Source organism: Phocoena phocoena, chromosome 16 (assembly GCF_963924675.1).
Source record: "Phocoena phocoena chromosome 16, mPhoPho1.1, whole genome shotgun sequence".
Classification (NCBI taxonomy): Eukaryota; Metazoa; Chordata; class Mammalia; order Artiodactyla; family Phocoenidae; genus Phocoena; species Phocoena phocoena.
This window is the reverse complement of record NC_089234.1, coordinates 29,211,178-29,225,497: the sequence shown is the minus strand read 5'-3', so window position 1 is coordinate 29,225,497 and position 14,320 is coordinate 29,211,178. Positions and strand designations below refer to the sequence as shown.

At 34.7% G+C, this 14,320-nt stretch overlaps 1 protein-coding gene across 3 annotated transcripts in view; it reads right to left on the bottom strand.

The window, feature by feature from the left end:
- HPSE2 (heparanase 2 (inactive)) overlaps positions 1–14,320 on the bottom strand; it is a 575,892-nt gene that overhangs the window by 246,345 nt on the left and 315,227 nt on the right. The window contains exon 4 of one of the 3 annotated variants that reach the window (XM_065894147.1): positions 8,710–8,883. The exons of the other annotated variants lie outside the window; for them this stretch is intronic. Coding sequence (XP_065750219.1) covers positions 8,710–8,883 — 174 coding nt within the window. The remainder of the gene's footprint in view (positions 1–8,709; positions 8,884–14,320) is intronic. 3 annotated transcript variants of the gene reach the window in all.

Below are 14,320 nucleotides of genomic sequence, written 5' to 3'. Positions count from 1 at the left end.
ATCAGGGAAATGCAAATTAAAACAACAATGAAATACCACTCTATACCTATTAGAATGGCTAAAATTTGTAACACTAACAACACCAAATACAAGCTAGAATGTGGAGGAACATAACTCTCATTTATTGCTGATGGGAATGCAAAATGATATGGTTACTTTGGAAGTTTGGTGGTTTCTTACAAAACAAAACATACTCTTACCATACAATCTAGCAATCATGCTCCTTGTTTTTACCCAAAGGAGATGAAAACTTATGTCCTCACTTTGTCTGCACATGGATTTATGGCATCTGTATTCACAAGTCCCAAAACTTGGAAGCAAGAAAGATATTCTTCAGTAAGTGAATGGATAAACAAACTGTGGTACATCCACACAATGGAATAATTTTCAGCACTTAAAAGAGATGAGCCATCAAGCTATGAAAAGACATGGAGGAAACTTAAATGTCTTTCACTAAGTAAAAGAAGCCAATCTTAAAAAGCTATATACTGTATGATTCCAACTATATGATATTCTGGAAAAGGAAAAAACTATGGAGATTGTAAAAAGATCAGTGGTTGCCAAGGGTTAGGAAGAGGAGGGAGGAATGAATAGGTGGAGCACAGAGGATTTTTAGGGCAGTAAATACTCTACATGATACTATAATGATGGATACCTGTCATTATACATTTGTCCAAACCCATAGTATGTGCTCACCAAAAGCGAACCATAATGTGAACCATAAATTCTGGGTGATTATGATATATAATGTAGGTTCATTAGTTGTAACAAATGTACCTCTCTGTGAGGGATGTTGATAGTGGGGGAAGCTGTGCACATGTGGGGCAGGGGATATATGAGAAATCTCTATACCTTCTCAATTTTGCCGTGAACCTAAAACTGCTCTTTAAAAAAGTCTTTAAAAAAGTTAATTTGAGCACAAAGAGACCTAGGCATGTGGGAAGAGGGAAGGCCATGTGAGGACATAGTGAGCCAAGAAGCCAAGAAGAGAGACCACAGAAAAAAAAAAAAAAAAGATCTGCTGATAACTATGTGTTAGGCTTCTAGCTTTTTTTTGTTGTTTAGGAAAAAGAAACCCAATGCTTACAGGGAAATTTACAGCCTTAAACTCCTACATTAGAAAATAAGATCTCAAATCAATAATCTAAGCTTCTATCTTAAGAAAGGAGAAAAAGAAGAGGGAGCTAAACCCAAAGCAAGAAGAAAAAATGAAATAATAAAAATTAGAGAAGAAACCAATGATATAAAAAATGGAGAAAAACCAATTAAAGTAAAAGTTGGTTCTTTGAAAAGATGAACAAAATTGATAAAACCTTTGGCTAGACTGATCAAAAAAGAAAAAAAAAAAGAGAGAAGACACAGATGACCAAACTTAGGAATGAAAAGAAACATCATTAAGGATCTCACAGTAATTAAAAGGATAAGGGACTACAACCTTATGCCAATGAACAACTTTATGCCAATAAGTTACACAATGTATATGAAATGAAAAAATTTTCAAGAAAGGCACAAATTACTAAAACCAACTCAAAAAAAAAAATCTGAATAGGCCTATAACCACAAAAACATTTAATTAGTCATTATAATTACTTCCACAAAGGAAGCCCAGACTCAGATGGATTAATTGGTGAATTCTACCAAGTTTTTAAGGAAGAAGTAATGCACAATTCTTCATAAACTCTTCCAGAAAATTGAGGAAGAGGGAACAATTCCCAACTTATTTTATGAGGTCAATATTCCCCTGATACCAAAGTCAGACAAAGACATCACAAGAAAACTACAGATGAATATTTCTCATAAATATAGATTCAAAAATACCCAACAAAATATTTACTAACTGAAACCAGCAATATATAAAAAGTATTATAATATCATGACCAACTGGGATTTACACCAGGAATGCAAGGTTGATTTAATACCAACACCCAACTAATGTAAAATACTGTATTAACAGAATAAAAGACCAAAACCACATTATCATCGCAACAGATGCAAAAAAATCAAAACAAAACAGAACAAAAAACCATTTGACAAAATCCAACTCCCATTCCTGATAAATACTCTCAACAAACTATGAATAGAAGGGAAATTCCTCAATCTGATAAACAGTATCTAAGAAAAATCTATATACTTACCGGTGAAATACTGAATGCTTAATGGCAAAATATCATACTTAATTGAAATACTGAATGTTTTCCCCCCTAAGACTGGGAACAAGGCAAGGATGTGTGCTCTCACCATTTACATTCAACATCTGTATTAGAGGTTCTAGTTAGTGCAATCAGGCAAGGAAAATAATTTAGGCATCTAAATTAGAAAGGAAGAAGTAAAACTGTCTATATTCTTAGACAACATATCCTGTATATGGAAAATCCTAAAGAATTCACACAGGTAGGGGAAAATAAACAAGATCTAAAAACCAAGTTCAGCAAGATAAAAGATCAATATATAAAATCAATTCTAAATACTAGCAATGCACAATACAAAAATGAAATTAAAATAATTCTATTCGTAATTGCATCAAAAAGAATAAAATACTTAGAATAAAGTTAATAAAAGAAGTGCTAAACTTGTACACTGAAGACTACAGAACATTGCTGAGAGAAATTAAAATTAAATAAATGGGACATAATCTATGCTCATGGATAGGAACAGTCAATATTATTGGGATGGCAATTTTCCCTAACTGATCTACAGATTCAATGTTCTCTGTTAAAATTCTAGCAGGCTTTATTGAGGAAATTTAACAAACTGACCCTAAAATGTACATGGAAATGCAAACACCTAGGAGAGCCAAAACAATTTTGAAAAGGAAGAATGGAGTTGGAGGACTTACATTTCCCAATTGCAAAACTCATTATAAAACTTGTAATCAAGACAATGTAAATAAAAACCATAGAGAATAGATTGGTGGTTACCAGAAGCAGGTGTGAGGGTGGCAAAATGGGTAAGGATGATCAAAAGATACAAACTTACCTTATAAAATAAAAGTCACGGGGATGTAATGTACATCATGGTGATTATAGTTAATGATACTGTATTGTATATTTGAAAGTTGCTAACAGAGTAGATCTTAAAAGTTCTCATCACAAGATAAAAGTATTTGTAACTATGTGAGGTGATGGATATTAACTGAACTTATGGTGATCATTTTGCAATAAATACATATATCAAAAAAAAGATCATGGTGATCATTTTGCAATAAATACATATATCAAAAAAAAAAGACAATGTAGTCCTAGTATAGTAGTCCAAGAACAGACATACAGATCAGTGGAAAAGACTTGAGTCCAGAAATAAACCCATTTGTGGTCAACTGATTTTTGACAAAAGTGTCATGAGAATTCAGTAAGGAAAGGATAATCTTTTAAACAAACAATGCTGGGACAATTTGATAGCCATATGCAAAAAGATGAATTTAGATTCTTACTTCTCACCATACTCAAAAATTAACTCCTAATGGATCTTACGCCCAAACGTAAGAGCAAAAACTACAAAGCTTTTAAAAGAAAAAATAGGAAAAAAAATTTGTGATCCTGGGTTAGGCAAAGATATGATACCAAAAGCACAAGGAATAGAATAAAAAATTGATAAGCTGAACTTTATCAAAATTCAAAACACCTGAACTTCAAAAGATGCCATAAAGAAAATGATAAAATAAGCTATAGACTGGGAGAAAATATTTGCAAGTCATATGTTTGATGATCTTGTATCCAGAATATATTTAAACCTCTTACAACTGAATAATATGATAACCCAATTAAAAAGGCAAAAGATTTGAGTAGACATTTCACCAAAGAAGATGTAAGAATGTCTGATAAGCACATGAAAAGATGCTCAATATCACTTGTCATTAGGGAAGTGCTAATTAAAGCCATATTAATATACTACTTCAAAACCACTAAAATGGTTATAATCAAAAAAATAGACATGAACAAGTGTTTCCAATGATGTAGAAAAACTGTAATCCTCATTCATTGCTGGGGAAAATGTAAAATGGTACAGCTACTTCGAAAAGTAGTGTGGTAGTTTGTTTAAAAATGAACTTAAATTTACCATACAAACTAGTGACTCCACTCCTCCCCCAGGTATCTTCCTAAGAGAAATGAAAGTATATATCCACACACAGACTTGTATATGAACATTTACAGCAGCATTACTTATCACAGTCAAAAAGTAGAAACAATTCAAATGTCTGTCATCTGGTGAATGGAAAAGCAAAATGCAAGATATATATGTATATATAGGTAGACAGATATACATATAGATATATCTCTATGTATATATATATATATATATATATATACACACATATATATGAATATATGTATTCATACATTGGAATACTATTCAGCAATTAAAAGGAATGAACTACTTTTACATGCTACAAAATGGATACACCTCAAAAACATGCTAAGTGAAGGAAGTCAGATGCAAAAGACTACATATTTTATGATTCCAGTTATATGAAATAGCCACAAAAGACAAATCTATAAAGACAAAAAGCAGATTAGTGTCTCTTGGGACTGGAAATGGTTACAGAGACTGACTGGAAACTGGCATGAGGGATCTTTTTGGAGTTATGGAAATGTTCTAAAATTGGACTGTGGAGATGGCTGTACAAGTCTATAAACTTACTAAATAGCATGAGAGTATTATGTAGATGGGAGTACGTGGAGAAAGAATAGAGAAGATAAAGGTGAGAAGGTGAGAAGATAAAGGTGAGAAGGTGAGAAGCAGGCATGGAGAGGGAAAGGGGAAAAGTAATCAGGTAAAGAAACTATATATGTTTTCTCATCTTCCCTTCTCTTCCTCTTTCCCCCTCTTCTTCCCTAAGCATCAAACTCTCTCCAACAAAAATACAGTTCTCTAAAGCTATGGGCTATGATGTAGCCTCATAAACAATTGGAAGTGTGTCTGAACATGGTGGCTCAACCCTGTGTTTGGCCTTCACAAGACTATACCTGTTATATACACACAAATATACATAATAAAACTGTATAACTGGCTATACATAAATACATCATACATTTATCCACACAAACACAGACTAAAAGCTTAATAAATATTGAGTTAATGAATTGATTAATAAAGCTGGGCTGCCAGAATCATCATCTCTAAGGGGCTAAGTTTTATAAGGTCATAATTTTGATTTTATGAAATTGCTCAGTAGACATCAGGTTCCAGGGAACTGATTCATATAACTAAAATCAAACAAGAATAATTGGTGAATGTATAGGTCAGGCATAGGTATAAATATATGACACTGATTCCGTAATTAATTACAGTGGCTTTTATTTGTTCTCAGAAGTGGGCAGATCAATTTGGGGAACAATTCATAATGTAGTGTTCAATTAGAGATGCTGCATTATCTCCAGAGAACTTTTGTTAAGGATAGCCCTCTATAGGACAAACACCATCTCTCCGGAGCAGAATTGGATTAAACTTCTTATTCTACACTTCCAAGATTTGAGTCTCGGCTTCAAAATTCCCCCCTGCTCTTCCTTACTTTAGATTCACCAATGATTAATAGAAATGCAAATAATTACAATAATCACCTAGTATTAATCAAATATAGAGTTTACAATTTATGACAGTTAAGGAAACATTTTATATCTACAAAACATAGTTGTTAAAAATCTTGTATCAAGAAAGTCATTCTTTGACTTTGACATCCTAAACTTTCTTAATCTTCACCTCTTGGGTATATTTTGCTTTCATGGTATGTAGCACACACTATTCACTGATTTTGAAGGAGAAAAAAGTTTAGATACTTTAAACTTTAAAAAAGTTTAGTCACTTTAAGTTTAGATACTCCAGAAGAAACAACCAAAGAAATATCTACTTTAGTTTTTCCAATGCCAGATTTGCTCTAGAGATAAAGTACTTGTTAACAGGATGTGGGTATATGGAAGGATGAGAGAACTGACCAGTTCTCTTGTCCCTCCCTAAATGTGTATATAATAAACTATTATGTCTGTCCAAAAAGATATGGTTACAAAAAAGAAAATGGATAAAAGATTGGAGAGACAAGTCCAAGCCAGGAGGATGATCAGATAATTTTTGAGGGGCAAGGGCCTAAATATACAACACAGAATCATTGTGAACAGAATACAATGGATATCTTAAGGGATATGATGCTAGCACAAGAAAAACTATCAGTAGTTGTAAAATGAATTAGAAGAATCAGCAAAATAAATCTTCAAACCCTAAAAGGTGTGTTTATTTGGGCAAACTGCTTATCTGTCATATCAAAAAATAGAAATGCAATTTTTAAAATAAAAGCAAGGGGGTGGGGAAACAGACCAACTCTAGTCTTCTTGACTACAGACTCAAAAACCATCTATATCTACCTTGATAGAAATGCTCACAGGAACATTACCAGATACTTTCTACCTTATTGAATTTTTAAATTCATAAATTTGGCTATTTTTCTATCTATTGCTATCTATATCCCTATCTATTTTCTTATCTATGACTGTGCCTTTTCTCCTCCTCAAAAATGATTCTTTGTTTTTGTTAATCCTTGAAGATGGATTGATGATGATGGGAATCAAGTGTTGTGTGGCTAAGGTGACTAAACAACATTTAAAAAATGTAATTAGCTCTGTCTCTAAACTGTTTAGCATAATTTGGGGTAAGGATGGAAAGGGGCAGTCTCTCAGTTATTTGGAACAGACATATATACAGAAAGATGCCTATACTCTCCCCACCCCCACCAAACCACGTCAGTTATACCAATTAAAGATTTATTTAATTTAATAAGCTCCCAAATTCAGAGATTCCACAAACCCTGGAGGAATTATTCCCATCAGTCATTTGTAAGTAAGTTTTAACTGCTTTGAGCTTATCTACAACCAGCTGAGATTCTTTGACAAACCAATTTTATTTAGAAATATTTTAGAAAGAAAACAAACGCTTTAGGCACAGCATGTATTCCCTAGCTCATCAGAGGCCCTACCACTCCTTACTGTCTTACACTGACCAGTTTTAAACATTATACCTAATTGGTCCCTCATGACAGGTATAATGCCCTGTTTGGGGAATGCATTGTTTGAATTGTTTAAAGAATATTTTGCTGTGTTTGGAGAAAAGAGCTAAGCTGAGTGGAGTCTGACACTGGAGCAGGGTAAGGTTAGGTGGGGTAGTCATGAGTAGACAACATAAAATACCAAAGAATGTCAAGGAGCATGAAATAGAAAATACGACGGGGAGGGATCAGTAAATGGCTTTGTCTACTATGTAATAGTTTTGCCTCATTCTAAGCTGATCACATCACTCTTGCTCTTGTCCTAGAACGTATGATACCTAGACTGGTTGGAAAGATGAAAAATCTCAGGCTACCCTAGTTATGCCCCCTGTAACCAAATTATCTTCAGTTCAGCTCAAGTCTCCATTTGGTAGCTAACTCTCCCCCAATTTCCCCCACTCCAGGGAAGGGAGAGCTACATTCCAGTTAATGGTTAGTGATAGGAAAAAAGACACTTGTTCTTATAAGATCCTCATCCCTTGCTACCTTATGAGAACTTCAAATTCTAGAGTGGAGTGTATAAATACACACATGTGCTTGTGTATGTGTACACTGCCCCCCCAGCATACACACGGTGCTCCAACCAAACACAGGTTAGCTACAGATATACATGGCCATGGACAAAAATGTTATTATCAATTTGTAACAGTAATTTTAAGAGAATTCTTGGTTGTTTTGTTCTAAGGTTTACCAAAATGTCTTTTTATTAGGAATCAGAATATTTTCAAATTTATACTATCCATAATTTTAACTATAACCCATAGTAGTTGACTCAATAATATTAGAGACTCATGGGATCTACAGAATATCATATGCATCATACACACATATATATCACTAGGAAAAATACTGTGACTTAGGAACATTGTGTGTTCGATGGAACATTGTTCCATGAGATGATAATAGGTCTCTCTCACACACACACACACGCACACACACACACACACACTCCCACCCACCCACCCACACACACACACACACACACACACACAGTGCAATGATTAAACAGGACTGGCTACATAATTTGCAGGGCTCCATGCAAAATGAAAACATGGATCCCTGTATTTAAAAATTAAGATGGCAATAGCAGAGCATTAAACCAACCATGGGTCTCTTCTAAGCATGAGATCCTATGTGACTGCACAGGTTGCATGCCCCTGAAACCAACCCTGGTTAAATGATTTAAGAAATGCTGGGTTAAAAAAATCTTATACAGATTTTATTGCAACAGGACTTCTCAAGCCTTTTACATGCTAATGTGCATTATGAACCTTCAAGAAGTACATATACTGTAGACCAGTTCCCAAATATACTTGACCAAACTCTTTTGAATTATTTTAAGGGTCATCTTGCAGGACCAGTGTTCTATAAAAGATTGTAAATTTCAGCTTAGGCTGAGCAGCTAGGTTGTATCTGGTTTAATATAAATTTGTTAATCATAAGTCACATTTGGCATTTCCCCTATATTTGGAATAAGGTAACTAGAGATAACTACAGATGCAAATGGTGGGCTTCACTAAATCTACTCTCCAACTGTTTGGCCTTTTACTATTTGGAAGGTCAACTCAGTGGTCAAACAACCCAAGTGTTTTCTGGGCCACTGTACTACAGATGGTCTGAGCCATCTTATTTTTTACCCTTTATCTTGTCAATTCAGAGGAAACAACATCCTTACTTACCATTACCCAGTTCCCAAGAAATGTTGTACTTTTTACTGGCGCTGTACTTCAACAGACTCAGGGCACTAGAACTGTTCCAGGAGTTATTGGGATTACGACGCAGTGCATTTAGAGCAAATATCAGGTGGAGTCCAGAGCAATCAGCAAAGTTATAAAGTTTGTCTAGAGACCTGGCTGGGAAGAAGCAGAGAAAGGCTTGTAACTTTCGAATCAACATCCCAACAAAAAGAAAATATTAGCTACTACAAAAAGCCTTTCTATGAGCTTCCTGCTAATAGGAATTACACAGAGGCTTCCAAAAGGGACTATTACCTTTTGGTTCAGGGTACATTTCAAGGTGATTTTCAAAAGCAGCACACACAACTCCAGATAAAGTTTGCAAATTGACAACCAAATCTAGTCTATAGTATATTTTATCTGTTAACAAAAAATTGAATTCTTAACATTTAGAAATGGGAAGATATCACAAACTAGTTCGATTTATAGTTTTTCTCAAAAAATCAGAAAATCTGGCACTGCTGGATCTGAACTCCTTTATGAAATGATAGGAATAGTGTCAGGAGACAAGGCCAGGAAACAATGACTGGCTGGGGAGTCATAAAATAGCTCAACCTAGCAGCACTTCCAAAACAAATCTCCCTCAATTTCACATTTCTAATATCTCTGAGAATGGAAATACCACAACTACTAATAGAAATATGTTCATTGTTAGGTTGGTCCCAGATACCATGAATGCTATTTACCGTATGTCCCACACCCATCCCATTCCTTCACGCCTATTGCCACCATTCTGGTTCTGGCTCTCATTTCCATTTGCATGAATTATTACAAGAATGTACTTGCCTGTCTGCCTCTAGATTCTTCCCAGATCGCCAGATTCATCTTCTCCCAATCAATTTCATTAGTTTCACTTACTCCTCAAAACCTTAGTGGATCTGCAAGGCCTTTGTTTCCCTTAGTTCAAGGCCCCTACAACTCAACTATAATTTTTCCCCAACTTCAGGTCTCTCTATTATTGTCAGAGAATTCTTTGCAGGTGTTATCCAGTTCTATTTATTATAGAATCCCCTGCCCCACTGGCCTTTGCTCTGATTATTCTCATTCGTCACGCCTTTTCTTTCTCTTTTAAACATATCCAGATTTTACTTGTCCTTTTATACAATGTTTCACAAAATATGGATGACATGATTTTAAGTGGTATACAGATTGAAAAAAATTTTTAGGTTAATAATTATGTACAGGAGTTCACATTATCTTAGTACTCATTATCCAAGTCCCCAGAGCAGGGTTTCTCAAATGGGATTCTGTGGAACACCATGTGGGGCTCTATAAGATATCATTAGGGGGTTCTGCAAAAGATGACACAGAGTGACCAAGGTGTCTCATAGCAGCTGTTATAGGTCTTTTAGTCCTACGAAGCAGGACCATGATCATTTGGATGAATCCATTATCAGTTTTTGAAGTGGGATACAGGGTTGCTGCCATTTTTATCTCCATATATGTACAAGAAAGTGTCTTTTAAGAAGCATCAAGAAGAAGGATAGAAATTGTCTCATTTTAGTTGAAAATAAAATCCATGGGAACTTATCTCACATTAAACCCAGAATCAAGTAGCTAAGCAACAACAAACAGCATAGTTTCACATTAAAGAAATAAACTTAATTATTAAAAGAAAAGGAAATAAACTTAATTATTTTTAGTTCCAAAATAGCAATTAAAATTAAAATGCATTTTTAGGCCTATTAAAATTATCATGAAACCAACACATGTGTATACTGATCTTCTAATTATCTATATAATCTGACCATGCCACTCAGTAAAAAAATGGTTTCTTTCAAAGTCTCATAGAAAATGTTTTCTTAAGCTATAATTTTATTCATATTGCTTTGACATATAGTTTTAGTAACTTTACTATTCAATACTGTTAATTTATTTTCATATTGAAAACCACATTAACATGAATTCATAAACCTTATTTAAATAACTTAACAAGCCTACCTTTAGAAAAATTATATCCCATTTTGGCTTAAACCAGTTAATTAACAAAAACATACTATGTTTGCCTTATAATTTTTCAAATTCATAAAAAGGAAAAAAGGGATTAATTTCAAGAACGAAAGTTAATTACTTGATCTTTTCTTCTTTTCTAGAAAGGTTGTCTAAAAGGTCATTTTCAGTTTTAAATAGGAAAGAAAAAAAACTAAGCTAACAGCTTACCATATATCATGTACCATACCTCAACAGCACTTATATGATAGAAATTTGTGATAATGTTTTAGCCTTACTTGGGTAAGGCACCAAAAAATCAAGTAGAACATTTTAAAAAGAAAAATTGAAGTTTATTCTAACCATACCACTGACCTTTTTGGGGGAACCTACAAAAGAATGGGCTAAAATGTCAGCCAAACTCAACAGATTCTCAGGAAAATATCACTCTATTTAAAAGAGCATTGGCAATTATTATTGGACTATAATATCTACAACTAAATGATTACACTGACATATCATGAGCTTTATATATAATTTTTATTCACAAGTTCCCTGAGACTTGAGAATATTTCAAGTGTTTCTCTGATATAAAGTTTGAGAAGGCTGTCCTAGAGTTAAAGGATGCATAGGAAAATAAAAGTAATCCTAACACTAAAATATTCACTGTTGAGCTGAGAACTGACTTAAACATTCCTTCCACTTGGCAATATCCTCACTAACCAAAGCAATGATGTTTTTAGTTTCTCCAATATAAGGCAAACTCAGTACAAATCTGTTGCAACGCCAAGTTGCAAATGTGAGGAAAAGACACAGGGCTTCGTGAGATCAATGAAAATAATGTTTGATAACTGCTTAAATTACATGCAAATCCACTAATAAGTAAGGATCTAGAAGAACTTTATCAGTTAGCTGAACAAGAGAAAACTCACAAGAGTGATAATAAGATTGCTCAAAAAATAATTTTATTAAAATTTCATATTAGGTCTACTTTGATGTTTTTTAATACTTATGACTGTGCCACAAAGTTAAATTATTTTATCAGAAAAATACTCAATATTCAATTAAATATCATTTTGTTCATTCAAATTGTTCATAGCTGCAATAACAGCTTATAATTTAAGTATAAAATGAAATACACTTATTTTCATAATTTTTAGTTTTATTTATAAACTAAAAAGCTAATCAAACTTTTGCATCAAAATTTCATATGAATGATATTCTTTTTAGGTAGATTAATCCCCTTTAAGTGGCCTTTTTCTAGACCTAATTGTCTCCATATGATGAGGATTATCTGTGTTTGTTTCATATGTAATAGAAAAACATATATCAAACACAAAAGCACATCAAACCTGTGATTTTATGGATGTGATAGTTTAAGACAAGGAAAATGGTATTTATCAAAAAAATGTCAGTATAAAGAAAAATGTGGAAAAATGACAATATAGACAGTTTGTTAATATGGCAAAAATTGAGAACTAGAGAGCTAGAAGTTTGGGAAATACTTTGTGAAGGATAAAGTTTAAGTCCTGCCTCCTCCATGAAGCCATTCCTCAGTGAACTCACCAATCCACCTACAGTGACCTCAGCCTTCTTTAAACTCAGGGTTTACACCATTTGTTGTCATCTGAGTGCCTTGTGACATTGTCTTACCTTGGGATTACCTCTTGATTTAGTCACTTCTCCAGAGTGAATGGCATGTTTACCCAGTTAAACTGTTAAGTTCCCTAAGGCTGGTACTGTATCTCATTATATCCTTCACAGCATCTATCAGAGAACAATTTCCTGCCTTAAAATCATGCTTAGGAGTTCACACATCACAAATCCTGTTTGTTGCACAAAAATGGTCTAGTAAGAAACTGAAAGTTCCGAATGAAAGATATGTATAATAATTATTATTGCTAGTTCAAGAAATATACCCTGAAGTTTATTTTAAAATGACATATATTTGAATATAGAGCATTCAGTAGATGCTCAACAAATGTAATCTTCCTTGTAACATCTGTCAGGTTCCACCCAAGCAAGCAGATACTTAAAGATGACTTCTACTCTCTCCACCAGAGGGTGCCAATGCCTTTATATCCTATAGTCAGGTTGTCTTGGCATCTCACAGGAACAGAACTTTAAGGAGTCTTGTCTAGCAGGCAATTAAAGATGAGGAGCTGGAGTCTTAGAGAGATGGAAGAGAGAGGCTTGGGAGTCATCTACATAGTGCTGAGAAAGCTGATGCTGTGAAAGTTCTTGAGAGTTTTGAAGGACAAAATGGTAGGACAAAACCTTAAGAAATGTCCACATATAAAGGTCAGGAAGGGGCTTCCCTGGTGGTGCAGTGGTTAAAGAGTCCGCCTGCCGATGTAGGGGACGCAGGTTCGTGCCCCGGTCTGGGAGGATCCCACATGCCGCGGAGCGGCTGGGCCCGTGAGCCATGGCTGCTAAGCCTGCTTGTCTGGAGCCTGTGCTCCGCAACGGGAGAGGCCACAGCAGTGAGAGGCCCACGCACCGTAAAAAAAAAAAAAAAAAAAAGGTCAGGAAGAAGGAAAAAAAGGGGGGGATAGAGAATAAGGAGGAGAACCAGAAATGTAGAATTAAGGGACCCAAAAGAAGACAGTTTCAAGGAGGTGCTGGTCAATTACAGTAGATGTTGGTGAGAAATTGAGGAGAAAAAGGAGAAAGAAGAAGTAAACTTATTACGGTTAATCAAAAAATGAGATTAGACTCTAGATTTAGGTTGGGGTGTGAACTTAAAGAATGAGTGGTAGAGAAAAAAGAATAGACTCTGGTACACTGAACTTACTTCTTGAAGTTCTGTGGCAACAAAACGAAGAAAAGAAACAAAATAATGACTAGAGTAGTACCAGAGATAGGTTAAAGTAAAAAAATCAAGAACCAAGACTGCAATCTGTCAAAAACCATTTTTTCAATGAGGCTAATCTTAGCTCTATATTACAAATGGATAAGGTCAATGAATTCACACTAAGATATAAATGATGGTCATTTTTCTCAGTTTCCTCAGCACTTCTCACTTCAAAAACAAAACAGACGAACAACAATCGAAAGAACAAAAAATAGGGCTCCCATTAATCTAAGCAATGAGATGGTTGGAATTTCAAGTAGGATTCACTCATTTATTCAACAAATATTTACTGAGTACCTACTATATGCCAGGAAATATTATAGTCTCCAGGGTTATAGCCATGAACAAAACAGAAAATAGGTCCTTGCGCCATGGAGTTTACCTCTAATGTGGCTGTAGTGGGGGTTGATGGAGTCTGTAAAGCAGGGTAGGGGATAGTAGAACCACTGGGGGTGGTATGTTATTTTAAATAAGCCTCATTGATAAGATTAACATTTGAGCAGAGACCCAACGGAGGTTAGGGAGCAAGTCAAGGGGATAACTATGGAAAGAATTCCAGGCAGAGGGTATAGTAAAGGCAAAGGCCTGAGACAGGTAAGTGACTGATGATTGTGAAGTAGAGCAATGGTGCCATTATGGCTGCCCCAGAATGAACATAAGGGAGAGAAATAGGAGATGAGGTCAGAGTGGCAGCAGGGTCAGATTGTGTAGGGCCTTACTGGCCATTGTAAGGGCCTTGGCTCTTAACTTAAATGACACAGAAAAACACTG